At 50.1% G+C, this 19,746-nt stretch overlaps 1 protein-coding gene across 1 annotated transcript; it reads left to right on the forward strand.

The window, feature by feature from the left end:
* The first annotated feature begins 18,462 nt into the window (after window positions 1-18,462).
* Window positions 18,463-19,515, forward strand: LOC137677006 (olfactory receptor 14J1-like). The gene has a single exon (XM_068424197.1). The coding sequence runs from the start codon at window positions 18,463-18,465 to the stop codon at window positions 19,513-19,515; it is 1,053 nt and encodes a 350-aa protein (XP_068280298.1).
* The last annotated feature ends 231 nt before the right edge of the window (window positions 19,516-19,746 follow it).

The following is a 19,746-nucleotide window of genomic DNA, read 5'->3' on the forward strand; positions in this document are numbered from 1 at the left end:
TTTCTAGTGTATCTGGGGAGCCTCCTGTGCTTTGTGCATTGTATCTGTGGTAATTCTGTTTATTCAGGAAAGTCTGCTTTCGCCCAACTTCACCAGAGTCATGAATCCAGTCCATCTGACCCAGAGGTCTCTGCAGATGTGTCTGACACGATGGCACAGCTGGCCTCCCATGTCACATCTCTGTAATAAAAGGAGGTTTCCTCAGTGCTGGTGTCTGGCGGTTGGGCTCTTTTTCCAAAGCTAAGGTCAGGAATGGGCTGAAGAGATTTTTCCCGTGAGGCTGTGCTGCTGTTCTGGGGTTCTCCATGGGCTGAGTGGAGGAGGGCATGGGGCGATGCATTAGGGAAGGAGACTTGGACTGAATGTGCACTTGTGGGTGCCACTGCCCCTGGAGATGGTGAATGATCAGCAGGGATCTGCCGGGGACTGTCTCCTTCTGGCTCCCATGCACCACAGCCTGCTTACTCTGCAGAGCATCACCATCAGCTTAGGGCCCTGCAGAGAGCACGGGAAGGGGCTCATGGAAGGTAGCTGAGACATGAAAGCACAGGAGAGAGGGGGCTGGTCTGTGCCCTTGGTGCCATGGACAGACCAGGAAGGTGACCCAGGGCAGTTGTCACCCCCAGCCTCTCTCACCGGCCATTTCCAGCACTGGCTGCTCACCCTAGGTTTATGGGTGAGTTTTGCTGCAAAGCCATCTCCATCCTGCTGTTGGGCTCAGTGCCTTTATCAGGGGATTGGCCAGCCCTGCCCAGCCTCTCTCTTGGCCCAGACCCTGTCAGACCCTGGAGCAGGGCTCTCTGTGAAGCCCCAAAGGTGACATAGCCTGTCCAGGGACTTGCAGAGGTTGCCTAACAGGGAAGCCATGGGATAACAACCCACCAAGAACTGCTGTGGGCATCATGTCAGAGGAACCATTCCCCATCCTGAATGCACCTTGTCTTGTGCTGTGCCTGCACAGTGGGGCTATGGGACCATATGTGGGGCAGTGGGGATGGGCTTCACAGCACAGGGCTCAGACAGGGGCCACGAAGCAGCTGCCAGGGGATGACAGCAAGGACAGGGATAGACAAGGAATTTATATACGTTGCCTTTGCTGTGCAGGTGTTACTTTGGGAAAGGCAAAGCTCACCTGGAGTTCATGGCTGGAAGAACATTCAAGAGTGAAAACAAGAGCTTCTATGGCTGTGTTAGAGACCGAGGCTGAAAAAGGAAAATGCAGGGCTGCTGCTGAGTGGGTAGGGGAATTTAACAACAGCAGACACTGATGCTGGTGCTGAGGGACTCAATGCCTTCTTTGTCCAAGTCTTTCCTGAAAAGGTCTCCCAGGCCTCTATGTTCAGTTAAGTGGTTCAAGGAGAAGGAGAGCACGTGTTGGCAGGAACCTCATGAAAACCCAGAAGGACAAATGCTGCTTTCTGCCCCTGCAGGTACTAACCCTGGTAATGGCACAGGCTGGGGGGCTGCCTGGCTGGGAGCAACCCCATGAGAAAGGTCTTGGTGGGCAGGGAGCTGGACAGGAGGCAGCCGTGTGCCCTGGCAGCAAGGGAGGCTACCAGCATCTTGGGTGGTGTGACAAGGAGCAGAGCCAGGAGATGGAGAGAAGGGATTCTCTGGAATATCCCATCCAGATTTCAGATCCCCAATTCAGGAATGATATTGGCAAGCTGGAGTGGGTTTAGCAAAGTGCCCTCAGGACAGCCAGGGACTGGACCACTTTGCCTGTGAGGAGAGGCTTAGGGAGCTGGGCTTGTCCAGCCCAGAGAAGGGAAGGCTGGGAAGGATCTCATCAAAGCTGGGCAGTACCGATGAGGAGGTCATGGAGAATAGAGACCCTGTCTCTTCACCATGGTGCATGGTGGGAGGACAAAAGACAATGGGAAGAAGTTGAAACAGGAGAGGTGCAGCCAGAACATGAGGAAAACTTTTTTCCCCAGGAGCTCAGCCAAGTGCTGGAACAGGTCACCCAGAGAGGCTGTGCAGTCCCTGTCCTTGGCTGTTTTCAAACTCGGACTGAATCAAGCCTTGAACAGCTCGGTCTGACCCTGTTTCTGACAGGTTGGACTGCAGACTTCCTGAGGTGCCTTCCAACCTCAGGTGTCTTATGATCCTGTGATGATGTTGGGCCCTGTTTCTAACTGGAGCAGAGCTGATGATTATGGGGCATGAATCCTCCTGTGCTGTAAGTGACCATCTAAGCCAACATCCAGCTCAGTGAAGAGAGGTTGACACCTGAGTGTGACTCGGTCTGGGCAAAGACTGAGGAGTCCTGGGCAGGGAAGGTTTTGGGGGCATGGGGCTCTGTACAACACACCAAATGATCTCATTTTAATGCCCGTACGACTGTCAGATGTCAGTTAATGTCAATGAAAATGAAAGTAAGAAGAATTTAAGACAAAAAAAAAAACAAAACAAAGAAATGTGTCAACAGGCTTTTCAGGGTTTTTTTTCAGTCTTTGTGGGGGATTTCCTTTTTTTGAAAAGGAAAGTGTTTTCCAGAACTGGGAATGGGTGTAGGACACAAATGTCTTCAGCGACAGGGACACAGACACCTGGTGCCAGTGTAGATGCCCTGGGAATCCCTGCCCAGCCTCCATCTGCAGCTTGCAAGGTGCTCTGGTCTCCCACAGCTCCTCTGTGATAGATGCCAATCCCAGGTCAGCACCAGGTACACTGCGGCCCCTAAAAGTGACACTGCCTGTTTATGGTCAGACAACTGATGTCTGCCTGGAAAGGTGCACAATGTTTAATTATTTTTTTACATTAAATAAAAAATATAGAAGCAGATTTTCATCAGCTGAATCACTGGAGTACTTTTAAGACATGGCAATGTTTTCCCACCATGACAGAATGGGAATATCCAGGAAGTGGACCAACGGCAGAAGAAGAAATATTGATCTTCCCCTGTGCTTGTATTACCGCTGCTCTGTTTATTATTTCATCTCACTTGTCATTCAGGTGTTTCCACCTCTCCTGATTCAATGGCCATGGCTAAGGACATCTTTTCAGCAGACTATCTGGACTTATGCCCTACCCATTGCTCCCAGGATTCCTCCTCCACTTGCTCTTTGGTCATTCAGATGCCTCTCAACTATCTGGGTTCTGTTTTGAGCTTCAGAGAGTTAGAAACTTATCCCATCTTTCAGAAGTCTGATTAACTCTTTAGTCAACACCTTAATTGTGTTTATTTGTATCCTTTCTTTTCCCTCTGCCTAGAAGAGCTCTTGTACGGAAATCCCTAGTGAAAGGTGGATCATGTTAAATGCTGCTTGGACTTAGCATACAGCTGAGGAGAGAGTTTTAAAGTTTATTAAATTGTATTGTGTTTAACTTCTCTTTGTTGGCAAAGAAGAGAAACCTTTCTTTGCCTGTGTGCAGCCAGTTCTCCAAGGAAAGCAGGTGGGAGCTGGTGCAAAGGAGCTGTAAAATCCAGCTGAAGACCTGGAGAAGAAGTCTGATGTGAGGAAAAGTGATGCAAGTCGCAGGTGGCCTATGAGGGAACAGGCAGGCTAGGGGAGGTAAGGAGCAAGGCTGTCCATAGAGACCCCAGGGACTGCTTGTCCTTCCTGTCCAGACCTCCTTAGGAGACAACCTGGATCAATATCCATTGGAGCGTGCTGCTATCCCTGCTTCAGTAGACTGAAAATTAGATAAAATACCCTTAACAAGCAAACCTGATTTTTATTAAGTACTCACTGAACTCTTCCTCTTTACCTACCCCACTGAAACATCCCCCATTAGCTGTACGGGGCATGAAGACTTGAAAAATTTTTAGGAACAGAAAGGAACATTAGGGCTTTCTGCATTGTAATCAGCTCCAGGGTACATTTGGTGCTGAGTCCATGAACCTCAGATACTGAGAGGACATTTGCACAAACCTTTCCAGAAGTCAAAGTCAGAAGCAAAACCCAAAGTACCTTGAAGCACTAATGGGCCCCACTGAGGGCCATTACTAACAAAGCCTCCCCATGGACCCATATAGCAGAAAATCGGGGGCAGTGCTGGCACACAAGCAAAGGCAGAGTGCAAGTGGCTTTGGTGCTTTGTCAAGCCTTGTTGTGTTTATCAAGCCAAACACCAAGGCTGACCCCTAGCCCTGGAGAATGCAGATCATTTTCCTCACATGTGACTCAGGGCTCGCCCTGGAGAATGCAGATCATTTTCCTCACATGTGACTCAGGGCTCCTCCTGGGGCAGTGGGATGTGGGCTGTGTGATGCCAAGTGCAGGACAATGGTATCACACTGCCTGGCCTCTCTGCCAGGGGGCAAGGGGGCAAGGAGGTTCCAGTGGCATAAGGACAACGCGTCTACTCACAGGCCTTGGTGGCAGAGGCATCAGCCATAGACAAGGGGACCAAGGCCTCAGTTCTGTCAGGGACTTGTCAGCACCCTGGGCCATCTCTACCGCAGGCTGTCCTAGGCTGTCTCATGCCTGTGTCTGTTTCTCTTCAGGCAGCAGACATCCAACCTGCTTCACCTCCCCAGGCACCTTCCTACCTGTACCGATGTCTCTCTGTCCTCACCAGTGACTGCTCCTTGAAACAGACTCTGTTCCTAATCCAGACTCCCTCTGGTGACATTCTGCACCATAGCACGACCCTTGGAGTGACATTTCTTTCTTTCTCATGTCCAGTCTGGACCCCATAAACTGCAGTTTTTGCTGGTTTTCCTTCCCCATGCTCTTTTGCAGGTGCCACCACCACTGAAAGCAACTTTAAACTGTCATGGGCTACATGATACTATACTCCCCAGATCTTCCTGTTCACTAGGCCTAAGAAGCCCAGGTCTCTCAGCCTCTCCACACATGGCCCGTAACATCATCTTGGCAGACCTCCTCTGATCATCTCCAGTTTCTTGCCATTCCTCCAAATCGTGCAGCCCCACACTGGTACACCCTATTCCAGATGTGGCCACACCAGTGCTGCGTCAAGACGGATGACAATTCCCTTTGTCGAGCTGGCCACGCTCCTCCCAGTGCAGCCCAGCATGCACGTGGCTATATTCCTGTTTATCACCACCACTGCTATGGCATCCCTTGTAATGCCCAGGGCCTTTTCTTTGAGATTGCTCTTCGACCAGTCAAGTCTGAGCCTGCCTTCATGAGGACATACAAGTTAAATGAAACTGCAGACCAAGATAGGCATTGCAAAGGCGACCATCCCAGAAACACCTCGTGAAGGTGCAAAGCAAGACACACCATGTCTGATGAGAAAAGGGTAACCAGAGGTGGACTGTTTGTATGGGAGGGCATGAGCACGATCAAAGGAAACAATCCGGAAGGAGTTAAAGAAGGGAAAATAAAATACAAGGGGAAGCCAAGGATATGATCAGGGCTGTTCAGGGGTACCTACCAAGCAGCCCTTCACCTGCAAAAGACTGACTAGAGCAAGACAAGAAAGCTGAACTTGATCTGACCACATTTATGCCCTACTTCCATGGTCATGGGCAACCTGAGTGCTTTCCCTAAAATCATCAAGAGAAAAGCCACAGTGGGTGGAAACATGGAATCCTTCAGGCTGCAAGTGACCTCAGGAGGTTTCTAGTCCAACCTCCTGCTCACAGCAGGGTCACTGGCAGGGTCAGACCAGGTTGCGTATGACTTAATTCACTTTGAGCTTCAAGCCCTCTAAAGATGGAGATGGCAGCTACTCTCTGGGAAACCTCATTGATCATTGGTCCTCATCATCCCATCATGCACAACAATGAAGAGCCTGACTCTTCTGGATTACCTTCTGGTAGGTGTGGAAAGTCCGTTTTAGGGTCTCCCAAAGCATTCTTTTCTCCTGAGTGAACAAATCCAGCTTTCTCAACCTCCCATAGTAATAAAGTCAATGTTATGCATTCGACCTGAGTGTTCTGAGATGTTTAAGGCTCTTCCAATCTTGCTGGATTCTCTTGAATCTGCCAAGAACTTCAGGGTTGTTAGAATATCATCCCCCTCCAGCCATAGCTTTGTGCATGTGTCACTCTCACTTGTTATCACGATGTATTGCACAGGTGTTGTAGGCTGTGAGGAGGGCCCAATCTGAACAATTAGTCATTCACAATTATACTTTGAACTTAAAATGTTTGAGGCCTTAGAGGCAACATCACACCACTTGGAGAGTTTCCTGAGGACTGGAAGGAAGCAAATGTCAGTCCTACCTTGAAGAAAGGCAAGAAGCATCTTGGAAGATTTCATATAATCATAGAATATCTCAAGTTTGAAAGGACCAATAAAGATTATCGAGTCCAGCTCCCTGTTCCTTGCAGGACTAATTAAAATGGAATCATATGACCAAGAGCATCATCCAGGAATTTCAGCCTATCCTCCTAGCCATGCTGATGAAGTGAAGGTTGGACAAGTGGACTGTGAGGTAGATTTAGAACTAACAAGTTATCTGTGCAGTTTGGTCTCTTCTCATGTCTCTCCTCTTCAACCACTTGTGGGATCCAGCTGGGACACATGGTGCTGCCTGGACTTTTAGTCCCTTCTCACACGGATCTCTGTCACCTCCCACAGTTTCCCATGCCATGTCCCGTATGTTCCCATCTGATGTACAGGTGTCTTCACCCCAGGGCAGGGCCTGAACAGAGGCTCACTCACCTGCCTGCAGCCTTCAAAGCTGGTGCTTCTAATGACCTCATGATTACACTGCTGTCATGAGGTGACCTCCAAGCAACAGCCCAACCACGTTGGTTTCATCCACCTCTACCCGCCCTGAGCAGTCATCTGTGTCATGTTGGGGTTTGTGATGTCCTTGATGATGTCACAGTACCTGCTTGCTTGCTGCAATTCAGTCAGGTTGCCAAACAAGTGACCCCAAAACCAACCTACCAGCTACGATGCCTCTCCTGGCATCTCTCTCTTCCTGCAGCAGAAGTAACCTCCCAGCCAACCTCCCATGCACTTCCACTTTGCCGGCCTCTCCTCTCCTCTCCTCTCCTCTCCTCTCCTCTCCTCTCCTCTCCTCTCCTCTCCTCTCCTCTCCTCTCCTCTCCTCTCCTCTCCTCCCCTCTCCTCCCCTCTCCTCTCCTCCCCTCTCCTCCCCTCTCCTCCTCTCTCTTTCCCTCCCCTCCCCTTTCTTCATCAGAGAGGTTCTCCAGCCCTCTGATCATTTTTGTGGCCTTCTCTAGACTCACATCAACAACTCCATGTCTTTCTTGTGCTGAGGACTCCAGAGCTGGAAACAGTACTGCAGGTGGGGTCTCACAAGAAAAGAGTAGAGGGGGAAAATCTCCTCCCTTGACCTGCTGGCCACACTGCTTTTGATGCAGCCCAGGATATACTTGGCCTTCTGTGCTGCAAGCACACACTGCCGGCTCATGTCCAGCCTTTCACCCACCAGTACTAACAAGTCCTTCTCCACAGGGCTGCTATCAATCCCTGCATGCACCAGCCTGTATTGATAGTGGGGGTTTCCCCGACTCATTGCAGGACCTTGCACTTGGCCTTGTTGAACCTCATGAGGTTCACATCGACCTACTTCTCCAGTTTGTTCAGGCCCCTCTGGATGACATCCCACCCCTCAGGAGTGTCAACGGCACCAGTGAACTTGGTGTTGTCTGCGAAGTTGCTGAGGGTGCACTCGATCCCACTATGTCAATGATGAAGATATTAAACATTACTGGTCCCAACACGGATCCCTGAGAGACACTACTTGTCACCGATCTCTATCTGGACATTGAGCCATTGACCACTACCCTCTGGATGTGACCATCCAACCAATTCCTCATCCAGTGAACAGTCCACCAGACAGTCTGTATCTCTCCAGTCCAGAGAGAAGGATGTTGTGGGGGACTGTGTTAAAGGCCTTACAGAAGTCCAGATAGATGACATCTGTACCTCTTCCCTTGTCCGCTGATGTAGTCACTCCACCCGGGAAGGCCACTATGTTGGTCAGGCAATACTTGCCCTTGCTGAAGCCATGCTGTCTGTCTCAAATCATCTCCCTGTCCTCCATGTGTTTTAGCATAGCTTCTAGAAAGATTTGTGCTATGATCTTCCCAGGCACGGAGGTGAAGATGACAGGTTGGTAGTTCCCAGGGTCCTCCTTTCTACCCTTTTTATAGATGGGTGCAATGTTTCCCTTCTTCCAGTCACCAGGGACTTCACCTGACAGCAATGACTTCTCAAACATCATGGAGAGTGGCTTGCAATTACATCAGCCCTTTCCCTCAGGACTTTGGGATGCATCTCATCAAGTCCCATAGACTTATGTATGTTCAGGTTCCTCAGGTGGTCACGAACCTGATCTTCTCTTACAGTGGGAGAGACTTTGCTCCCCCAGTCCCTGTCTTGCAGTCCATCCACTCAAGAATTGTGGGAAGAGAGGCTTCCAGTAAAGACTAAGGAAAAAAGTTGTTGAGTACCTCAGCCTTCTCCTTGTCCGTTGTTACCAGTTTGCCAGTTGTGTTCATCGGGGGGGTACTTTTTCTTTGACCTTCCTTTTCTGGCTGACATACCTTTAGATGCCCTTCTTATTATTCTTTGTATCCCTTGCCAAGTTCAGCTCCAGTTGTGCCTTGGCCTTCCTGACCCCATCCTTACACAACTGGGTAGCGTCCCTATACTTTTCTTAGGATACCTGTCCCATGAGCTGGACTTGCTCCCTTCCCCTCCTTCACTCTCAACACTTGGATGGGCCTCAGGAAACATCTTTTAGCCTGGAAATTGCACGAGCCTCCTGGAGTGAGGTTCCATAACTGCTGGGGAAGTGACAAGGACTTGTGATACACATGGGAGTGGAGGGAGAGACTGGTGAGTGTGTAGCAGTCGTTGTGTTAAAGGCAGAAAGAAGACTTGAATTAGTCGGAGGGAGGGCAGGGCATCATGCTGAAGTGAAACAGATTGAGTTTGGATTTTGAGGCAGCAGAAGGAGGACATGCATTTCAAGGCTGGGATATGGAGAGAAATAGCAGATTCAAGCAAGTCAGTGGCTGTGATATCTTGGGTGCTCGAGGAGCATGAGCAGGGTGTTGGAAGAAGGCAGGTATTGGGAAACTCACATGCACTGGCAAGTCCTCAGGTAATCACAGCTCTTTGTTTGAAGCAACAGTGAGTGAGGACAGAGGGACATGAGTAAAGCTTGGGAGATCCCAGCGTCAGAGTGAGGTGGGGAAACAGGGCAGCAGCTAAAGTCTGCAAGGAAATAAGCAGAGGCATAAGACAATGTAGGACAGCCTTCAGTGGGGATGACCAAGGGCCTCGGTGCATCTGGGACAACCCCCTGCCAACAGAAATGAGGTCTTTGTCCTCTTGGCTATGGCTGCTCTCGCTTCCACTGAGGCCCACGAGAAGACACCCATCCCCCCACAGAACCTGGCAGGTGTCTTATTACTCCCCTGCACTCAACATTCCACACCCTCACATCACTCTGCTCCCCAGAAGAGCCAGGAGCATCCTGCAAAGCAACAGTTCCTCATTCCCAGGGTATGGGGGCCAGGGCTTGGCTGTCCTTCTTGGCAAAACACATTAAGGGCTCTCACAGCCACACTCCACATTGGATTTTCCACTTGTCACCAGTGCCTCTGACTTCCTGCTTCACAAGTCCCCAGGGATGGTCTCCTTGTCTGGTCACTCCCTCCATGGTCTCTTCTCAGTGATGGTCCTCAGGGGGGCTCGCTGATATCCTCAGAACCTTGGAGGTTTGCTGCTGAGTTTTACTTCTCTAGGGGCCTGTTCTGTCTTTCACGATCTTCAGTTCAGGAATTCAGTACCAGAGGTCTCACTAACATTCAAAACACCGTAACAAGCCAAGCCTCTGGGAATAATTTTCATTTAAATCTTCAATTCCGATGTGGTTAACTAGAGAGATTTCAGGAGGGTAATCAAAGTGAAAATATTTTATTACTAAACAGCAATAAGAAAAGATTTTTTCCACTTTTTTTTCCTGTTTACACATTACTTGGCATCAGCAATCTCCAAATGATATTGATCCTGAGCGCCTCCTAATTCAGTTTGAATGTATATGAAAATCAAGACCCTTTATGTCCGACAATCAATCCATCTTCGTCTCTACCCCCAACCCAAACATTTCCCTCATCAAACACCTGGCACTTAAAGCAGCCTTGTGCAAATCTGAGCTTCCTCCGCTACAGACTGTAGCTACATGTTTCAGCCTGTTGGCACCAACTCTGACCTGTTTCACTCGGAGAAAGAGCTGCACACAGACACAGCAGATGGATGCTTCTTAATTGCCAACAAATAAAAACAAACGATGGCATAGTTCAATAAAAAATAAAACTCATTACTGTATATTAAATCCACATTACCTCCACTGAAGTCCACTTTCCACATCAGATAACCTTAGACCAATGGAAAACACCTTCTGTGTCAAGCACAGATGCCAAGATCCCCCCAAGCTCTCCCTGCCCCAGACTCTGTCCATATTTGCTCTTTGCACACAGTGAGTCACATGTGAAAGTCACGAGCTCCCTCGATCCACAGAGGGAAGAGACCAAGTGAAAGAAATGCTTTATTTTGCACAGCCAAATATGCACTAATTCCAATAACTTTGGGTTACAGGAACTTTATCAAGTAAACTCTGCAGCATACAGACCCACTCATGTTTTATTCATTGCAGGGTGAAGTATATGTGTCTCCAATGTAGGTGAAGGCAGGGATGAGAGTTATCTCCTTTAATGTTGGACACCTTGGGTACAATTGCCCTGGCTTCCCTTTCTAGTCAAGAGAAGGAGATCAGTTGTGTTAACTGAGATGCCCTGGGCTTCCCTGCCTGTCCACCAGCTCCTCCTCCAGAAGGGCTCCTGTAGCTCCTGGGTCACATTTCTCAGTCCCACAGAGGTTCTTCAGCTACCTCAGGGTGTCTTGGAGGCAGTGCCCACCTCCGTGTGCACAACTGAATGAAGGTGTTAGGTGTACAATGGCATAACACTAGGGGCCTCCAAGTACCAGACCCCAAATGAGGCCCAGAGCACAGTGGTATCAAGAGGCCCAGGTCACACCCGAGGTAAACAAATGTGAATCCTACCTTCAAGAAGGGACAAAAGGAGGACTCAGGGAATGACAGGTTGGTCAGCCTCACCTCTGTCCCTCCTTGAGGTGAAGGAGCAGCTCATCCTGTAAACCGTTTCCAGGTGCATGAAGGACTATAATGTCATCAGGAGCAGTCAGCATGGCTTCACTAAGGGAAGTCATTTTTAACTGACCTGATAACCTTCTCCAATTACATGCCGGGCTTGGTACATGAGGAGAGAAGAGTGACTATTGTCTACCTGGATTTCAGAAAATCTTTTGACACTATCATCTCCCACAATATCTTCACAGAGAGGCTGTTAAAGTCTGAGCTGGATGAGACAAAAGTGAGGTGGACTGAAGCCTTTATTTTCAGAAAGGGTCATTTGACATTGGAACAGGCTGCCCAGGGAGGTGGTGGAGTCACCATCTCTGGAGGTGTTTAAGAAAAGACTGGACATGGCACTTAGTGCCATGGTCTAATTGACATGGTGGTGTCAGGGCAATGGTTGGACTCGATGATCCCAGAGGTCTCTTCCAACCTGATTGATTCTGTGGTTCTGTGAAGTAGTTTATAACCGCCAAGAAAATGTCACCTGTACTGACTTCTCCTCTCATCCTCACACACAAAAGCCAACAAAACCTGTTGCCCGTCTCGTTGAGGAGCTCCATATATTGAAGCTGCTCCTTCACACAGAGGGCATCTCTCTGGTCATCATCCTCCCTGTCAGTCCCTCCAGCAGAGCCTGTATCTTCCATTGCAGCACCCCAGCTCAGCAAGCTGTCCCACCACATCTCATTGAACCCAGAAACATAACAGTCCTGTGACAAGTCATGGGGCTTCAGATCCTCCTGCCTGTGCTCCAGATCCTCCTGACCATGCACATTTGGACATAAGCACCTTAGCTCTTGCACCAGGATGGAGGACAGACTTCTCCCAGGGAAACCTGAGCACTGCTCCTCACCAGAAGACCATTGCACATCGAGCAGTTAATGATGCGCTGCACAGATCCCTTGGCTGCAAGACAGCCTCAGAACTTCATTGTCACAGTGGATCCTGCAGGCAGCTCCCACTCGGTACTGACCATTCCGCCACTTGTGTGACCTTGTCTCTGTTTAACAGTGCAGCAAGAAGTTCTCATGAGAACACCATTTCTGTTTGAGTCAAGAGAAGATGAATAGAGTTGTGACCTTGTAAGGAAACACAATAAGCGCTTGAATGATTAAACTGGGAGAATCACTCCTATGGACAGAGTCTGCATGACAAGATGGACAGAGTCTGCATGACAAGATGCGTATAGGTGGAGTCCCATTCAATGCTACATGACCCAGGCTTCCCGCCACCTAACAAGAAGAAAGATCATCTATACTATTCTCCCCTTATAATCTTAGCCCTAACAGCATTTTAAAGGATACCTCACAGAGTCTGAGTCCATTTCTTACTGGGATCGTAACAGACCTGCACCTCCTGGTAAAAAACTCTCTAGGCACACATAGATGCAGCCCCTCTGGTCCCATGGAATGGTAAGGATGTATTTTGCCCAAGTGATCCTTGTCTTGATCCCCATCCACTGCTGGTTGTTCTCCTGCAGAGTCCTGCCTCGAAGCTCAAAGGCCTGGGAGAACTTGCTGGTGGTAATTGAGGCAAAGAGGACATAGAATATCTCAGATCTATCTGCACCTACCCCTACGGCATTCAGCAGAGGTCCCACATTATCTCTGTTTCTTCTTTAACTGTTCCTGAAGTAGGAGAAGCTCATCTTGGTGCCCTTGAATGCCTTTTTCAGTTTCAATTGAGTTTTGATATGAACCATTGTTGTGCTTGGATTATGCTGTCCTTGAAGGCAAGATGTATCCAGACAAACTGTGAAAATGATTAGTGTGTTCCTTGACTGTATCATCAAGGGTGTGAGAAAGAACCCAGTGTGCTATGTTTTGTGTCCATGCAATGCCTGCAGGTATTGGGTAAAGAGACAGACTGTGCCTCTCTGATGGCACCTGATGACTGATACCTCTGACTGATGGCATCAGTCAATGGCACACAGGCACCAAATCACACTCTCTGTGATGCTGTCTGGGGTGTCTGTCCTGCACCCCCTGAACAGGAATTGCTTTCTTGTAAGTCCTCTGTTGTCCTGCAAGCCCTGGCATCTCATGTAGATCTGTGGGCCTGGATGTGAACACTAACTTGAGTAGATACCCTGAATTCTGAAAGGCAATGTGGGGCTGAACATGAAACCACTGCCAGTGCAGTCAGGAGAGACCTAGTAAATACAGCTGGTGGAGAAGAGAAAGAGAGAGACTGAGCTCTCCCTGTGGCACATGACTCCAGTTGTTCAGATGAATAACTCCGCAGGCTGCCCTGACTGTAATGAGTGGGGACAGGTTCAGTTGCCCTTAATTTGGGCATCAGCTGTCATTTCAGGTGGCCAAAGAAAATACCCAGCAGCCTCTAAGAGGATTCCCTCTGATGTTGGCCTGTCTCTATGAACTGCTCCTTCAGAGCTTTCAGTTACCTGCACATCTCTGACCACCCCTGACACCTTCAATGTCACCAGGCTGGTGTCTGAACAGCCCAATCCTGCCCTCCATCTCCATTAATCACCATGGGGGCTGAGACAAGGAGCTCACATGCAGGTGCCTATTTTGTGCCCACCTGAACACCTGAGGCAAGAGGAATCCCACCTCCTGTGGGTTTGTGGTGTGCATGGGAGGGGGCTGAGTCCCCTTCTAGCCTCAGGAATACAAACCCACAAAGGAGATGCTTCTATTGACTCATCTGCATCCCTTGCCTCAGCATGGGTAAAGGACATCCCTCCTGGTCACGGTCCAGTTTTCCTGTGCAATGATGGGACAAGGAAATGTCAGTCTTAGACCTCACTTTGTCTCTGAGAGGAGAAATGCTGCTGCTGGAAAGAAGTGTCTCTCCCCAGCTGCCACATGAAACATCAGTGATTGCTTCAGCCTGTTTCACAGCAGGTTCCCCTGGAGCCCCAGGGACACCTGGAGGGAGCCCAAAGGGGACAGAGGAAGAGACACCTTGGGCTGGTCCCTCTGCTGCTGAGCTGGGCTGGGCTCCTGGGGTGGAGGGAGCTCATGGCAAGTGGGCAGCACTGCAGAGAGACAGCTCTGGCCAGGAGCAGCTCCTGTGCAGAGCGCAGCAGGGCTGAGGGCACTGCCTGCAGGCAGCGAGGGGAGAGGAGCCAGGCAGAGAGAGGTTAAAGGCAGTGTGGGGTGGGAGGGTGCTGAGAGCTCACTGGGGGAGAAATCTTCACAGCCCTCGACATGGTAAGTCTCTGGCTGCAGGACAATGCAGGGGCAGTTGCTGGTGGGATTACCTGAAGCTGGTGCATCCCACAGTTTACAGGAGCTGTCAGGATGTCTCTCACAGTATCTCTGTGGTAGAGGAGAAGAACATGCTCCAGAGCAGGGCTTCCCTGCTGCACTGCCAGAGGGACAGAGCATGACGGCTGCCTTCTGCTGGGGACAACTGCAGGGGTGTGCAGCCAGGGGTGCCCAGGGCTCTCCTTCAGAGCAGGGTCCCTGCACCCCAGGGGTCTTTGTGGCGGGGCAGGGACTGTGCTGCCTGCCAGGGTCAGCACTCAGCCTGCCTGGGGATCTCCCTGTGGTGCTGCAGGGAGAAGATGTGGGTGGAAGGAGTGAGCCCAGGCAGGGCAGGGTCGAGAGGGTGCTGTGTGGGCCAGGGCTGCTCACAGCTCCAGATCAGCACTAGGACACTTGCAAGGGGATGTTTCAAGAGGAAGGTCAAGGCAGGGTTTACTATAAAGAGAATTCCTGAGTCTGTGTCTTCAGTTTCCTACTGTGAGGGCGGGGGACAGGAGGGGGAGTGGAAGGAAAGAGAAAGAGAAATAGAAAAATGTTCTCAAGTTTGAACAAGTCATTGAGACTCCTGAGCTGTAGCTTTGAGTGGTCAGCAGGTCTGCTAGGAGCCTCCTAAAGTGCATCCAGCCACTCCTCTGCTTATGGACAGCACCAGCATCACCTTTGCTGGACCCATCAGGCTGTTCTGACCTTCTGAACCTCCAGTCAGGAACATGCACACAGCCAGTGCTGTGCAAAGAGGCAGGTTTCTGCAGGTGAGAGCACAGAGTTTGCAATGGGGTCTGTGAATGCTGGCAGGGAAACAGCTCCCAGGAGGAAAATCTCCAGGCAGCAGGGATATGATCTGGGAATGAGAGGAAACTAAAACCAGAAATGTTGTGGGAGGGAGAATTCAGAAAACTCCGTGTGGCCCCCTCCAATGCAGACCCCTTCTCTGAGCAAGCCCCCTTGCCTCCTCTCCCACCCACCAAAGCCTCTGCCCTCAGGGCTGTGGGGTCCAGGACATGAACCCCCTCCTGTGCAGCCAGAGCTCCAGCAGAGCCGTGGTGCAGCTCTCCAGCCACGTGCCCAGTTCCCTCTGCAGAGCACAGGGGCTGAGAGCAGCTGCCCGGCAATGCTGGTGTGTGGGAGGTGGCGTGCACAGCTGGGTCAGGGTAATGCTGTCCTGAGGGCCCAGCTGCCTCTGCCCTGGCCTCTCCCAGCCACACCCTCACTGGATTTTCCCTTCTTTCTCCACTTGTCTCTGTCATTGCTCTGGTTATTTCATGTAGAGGTGTAGAGGCTTCAGTCTGAGCAACCCAGGCTTTGAGCTATGCAAGAGTTAACTCCAGAGCTCCGATTATGTAAATCTGTGGCCCAATCGCAGGTGCTATCGGGATGCGTGATTAGCAGCCCTGCCTATATATCCGCTGTGTGCTTTACTAAGACGGGGGGACTTCCATGCTCATATTGAGATCGGGTTGTTGCTCTGGGCCGTGGCCCGACACCTGGTGAGCTGCCGCCCCGCTTCAACTGGTAGCAGAGGATGGTTCCCTTCGGCTTGCTCTCTCCGAGACTGCAAGAAGCAGCGATAAGGAGGGTGTTGGGAGTGTTGCTGCTCGGGTCAAAGAAGGCAGAGCAGACACTGGAAGAGTTGGCCACTCAGCTCACAGAGTAAAAAAGGGCAGCCATGGAGACAGAGGCTGCAGCCGCGTTACTCACAGGTATCCTCTCTAAGAGAGGGAGCGAGACAGTGGAAAAACAGCTAATTAAGCTGATAAAGTTGGGCCAGAGCTGGGGACTTTTTAAAGACACAGCGCTTGTATTTTCCGTGGAGGAATGGAGAGAAATGGGAGACATTATGTGGGAAAAGACTATTGAGAGGAACCCTGAGGAAAAAGAAATTAGGGAGATGCGTGGACTCTGGCAAGAAGTGATAGAGACTTTAAAATCTACAAGGGCAGAAAGAGAGGTCGCCTGCGCGGCTGCTGAGATGCTGGTGGTTCCGGAGTCCACCCCACCCCCCCCCCACCCCCCCCCCCCCCCCCCCCCGCCGCTAAAAAGGCAAAAACTTCTGGGACTCAGGCTCATTTCTTCGGGTTACCAGCAGTTAAGGGCATGTCGGCGCCAATACAACCGTCTGTAGCCGAAGCCCGTGCGGTGGTAGCCACTCGGGAACAGTGGCTCTTGCGAGAATTGAGGGATTTAAAGGTACAGCAACAAAACAGAGACAACGCCAGGGATGCTCCGCTTCCACCTGCACCTCGGGCACCTAGGTGGAGTGGGAGCTTTTCCAGTACTACAACAGAATGGAGTAACTACTTGGGAACCACATGATTGGAAAATTCTTCAACAAGCAAAAGCTGCAGTTACACAGTATGGAGTAAAGTCAGACGCTACGAGGAATATAGTCATAAGTGTATTTGCAATATCAAATATACAGGTTTAGTATTTTGCCTGTTAGTCATTGTTTTTCATGTGTAACATTTTGGTTGAGATGTTAAATGGTGGAAGAGTACTGTGGATGTGAATGTGGGAAGTAATTTTAATCATGTGTAATTGGTCACAGGGCCTAAACTGCAGCAATTAACTTTTTGCTGATTTATTCAACAATGCCTTGTTGCTTTGTATGCATTAATGTTTGGGTGTAAAGATTGTGTGTATATCCAACAGGGAGCCACAGTATTTAAATTGACCAACCTAATGTTACAACTGCTTTGAGGTGACCAAATGTAACTGAATTTTCTGTATTTGACAAGGGACTAGTAGAGGAACAGTTAAGAGCAGGACACATCAAACCCTCAGTTAGTCCTTGGGATACACCCATTTTTGTCTTATTGGTGTTACCATGTCTATTTTCTGGCCTGCAGAAAGCTTTAATGAAACTTGCAAATCAGGCCTGGCTTGCTCACAAACAAGAAGGGGGAATTGTAGAGGCTTGGTTAAGTGAGAAGGGGCACGATCTTGTGCCACTGAGCAGTCTGAGCAACCCAGGCTTTGAGCTACACAAGAGTTAACTCTAGAGCTCTGAGTATGTAAATCTGTGGACCAATCGCAGGTGCGATCCGGACGCATGATTAGCAGCCCTGCCTATATATCCGCTGTGTGCTTTACTAAGAGGGGGGGACTTCCATGCTCACATTGAGATCGGGTTGTTGCTCCGGCCGTGGCCCGACACGCGGTGAGCCACCGCCCCGCTTCAATTTCATTCTTGCTCCCAGGATCTCTGGGGAGGTGGAGTTTCAGCTGCAGAGTCACACACTGACCTTGTGGGTCCTTTCATGCAGGTGTGTCCATGGGAACAAGTGTCCCAGCTTTCCTAGCACCTGTGGGATCTGGTCAATATAGTCTGTGGGGCTGGGACATGAGCTGACTCCTACAGAGATGCCCTTGTTAGGACACTTGGCTGTCCCCTTGAGATGCCCTTCCAAGGTGCAAGCTGCCCTGAGCGATGCAAGCCTATCTCATAGCACCTCTGTTTTATCTTAAAGCGCCATGGTGAATTCAAAGCTTCTGGAGCTGAGGAAATGCTGTTGGGTTGGTGAAATAAGGCATGAGTGTTGTGGACTAGAAGTGGGGTGCTGAGACCTTGAGAAAGGGTGAGACATTTAGTGATCTGCAGTGGATCCCTCTGCTCTCAGCAGTGTCTGGTTATTTTTCAGGGTAACATGGGAGTGTGATAACACTCCATGTCAGAAAGGTGCAAGACCAGAGAAACAGAGAACAGGACAGAGGGACAGACCAGCTCCTCTCACTCTGCACTAAGCCACAGGCAATCCTCTTTCCTCGCAAGACTCACTCTGTTCTCCCTGAGTGCAGCAGAAATGCTGAGGGTTTCTGACATCCAAGAATACTGCTCCAGTGAGATGGAGGGGGAGCTGTAAAGGAACCTAGAACTCTTAAACTGCCTTCTGCCATCCCTGTTCCTTAGCACTGGGGGTGCAGATGCTGACAGGCCATTAACAGCAGTTTCATTGGACAAAGTTGACCACAAGGACCAGTCCCTGCCCCAACCCACTTCTTCAGAGCACGGCTGACTTATTGAGAAACCATGGGCAGATGTCCTGTTCTTCATCAAACACGTGGCCAGCACCGACCAGGGTGTCCAGCCACAGAGCTGAAGGAAGGTCTCCTAGAAAAACAAAAGGATGTCTGTGTGTTACAGGGGGGAAGACTTTGAGAAATGTATTTGATTTTACTTAGAGAAGGCTCCCCTAACTTGTCACTTTCTTTTTCTCCTATGACAGGTCCCCATGCCCAGAGGCACCAAATGTCCAACAGCAGCTCCATCACCAAGTTCCTCCTCCTGGCATTTGCAGACACACGGGAGCTGCAGCTCTTGCACTTTTGGCTCTTCCTGGGCATCTACCTGGCTGCCCTCCTGGGCAATGGCCTCATCATCACTGCTGTAGCCTATGACCACCGCCTCCACACCCCCATGTACTTCTTCCTCCTCAATCTCTCCCTCCTTGACCTGGGCTCCATCTCAACCACTCTCCCCAAATCCATGGCCAATTCCCTCTGGGACACCAGAGACATCTCCTACGCAGGATGTGCTGCCCAGGTATTTTTCTTTGTCTTTCTGATCGCAGCAGAGTATTCTCTTCTCACCATCATGGCCTATGACCGTTACGTGGCCATCTGCAAACCCCTGCACTATGGGACCCTCCTGGGCACCAGAGCTTGTGTCCACATGGCAGCAGCTGCCTGGGGCAGTTGTTTCCTCTATGCTCTGCTGCACACGGCCAATACATTTTCACTATCCCTCTGCCAAGGCAATGCTGTGGACCAGTTCTTCTGTGAAATCTCCCAGATCCTCAAGCTCTCCTGCTCACACTCCTACCTCAGTGAGTTTGGGCTCCTTGTGGTTAGTCTCTGTGTAGGTTTTGGCTGTTTTGTTTTCATTGTGCTGTCTTATGCGCAGATCTTCAGGGCCGTGCTGAGGATCCCCTCTCAGCAGGGACGCCACAAAGCCTTTTCCACATGCCTCCCTCACCTGGCCATGGTCTCCCTGTTTACCAGCACCGCCATGTTTGCCTACCTGAAGCCCCCCTCCATGTCCTCCCCATCCCTGGATCTGGTGGTGGCAGTTCTGTACTCAGTGGTGCCTCCAGCAGTGAACCCCCTCATCTACAGCATGAGGAACCAGGAGCTCAAGGATGTCTTGTGGAAGCTGATGACTGGATGTTTTTCTGAAACAATAAACTTCCCATCATCTTCTGCAGAGCAGTTATAATGTAACTCATTACAAGCCCATCCGGTTTTTTGTTTTTTTTTTTTCTTGGTGGTGGTTTTTCACTTGTGATAATGTTGTCATCCCCTGTCTAATTCACTGTCTGCTTTTCTTTTTTGGCTTTGGAAATGAGGAGTTGTGCTCTCTGTGTGTTTAAGCAAAATAAAGGGATCATTACTTTCCTGAGATCCTTCCTCCAAGGCCTTTTTGGAGCTGCAGGGACAGTTCCTGTGT

This window comes from Nyctibius grandis (genome assembly GCF_013368605.1).
Source record: "Nyctibius grandis isolate bNycGra1 chromosome 34 unlocalized genomic scaffold, bNycGra1.pri SUPER_34_unloc_1, whole genome shotgun sequence".
NCBI classification, from domain to species: Eukaryota; Metazoa; Chordata; class Aves; order Nyctibiiformes; family Nyctibiidae; genus Nyctibius; species Nyctibius grandis.

What these genes read in the sequence shown, in the direction of transcription:
- LOC137677006 (XM_068424197.1), top strand. Translation starts at nt 18,463, where the DNA reads ATGTATTTGATTTTACTTAGAGAAGGCTCCCCTAACTTGTCACTTTCT.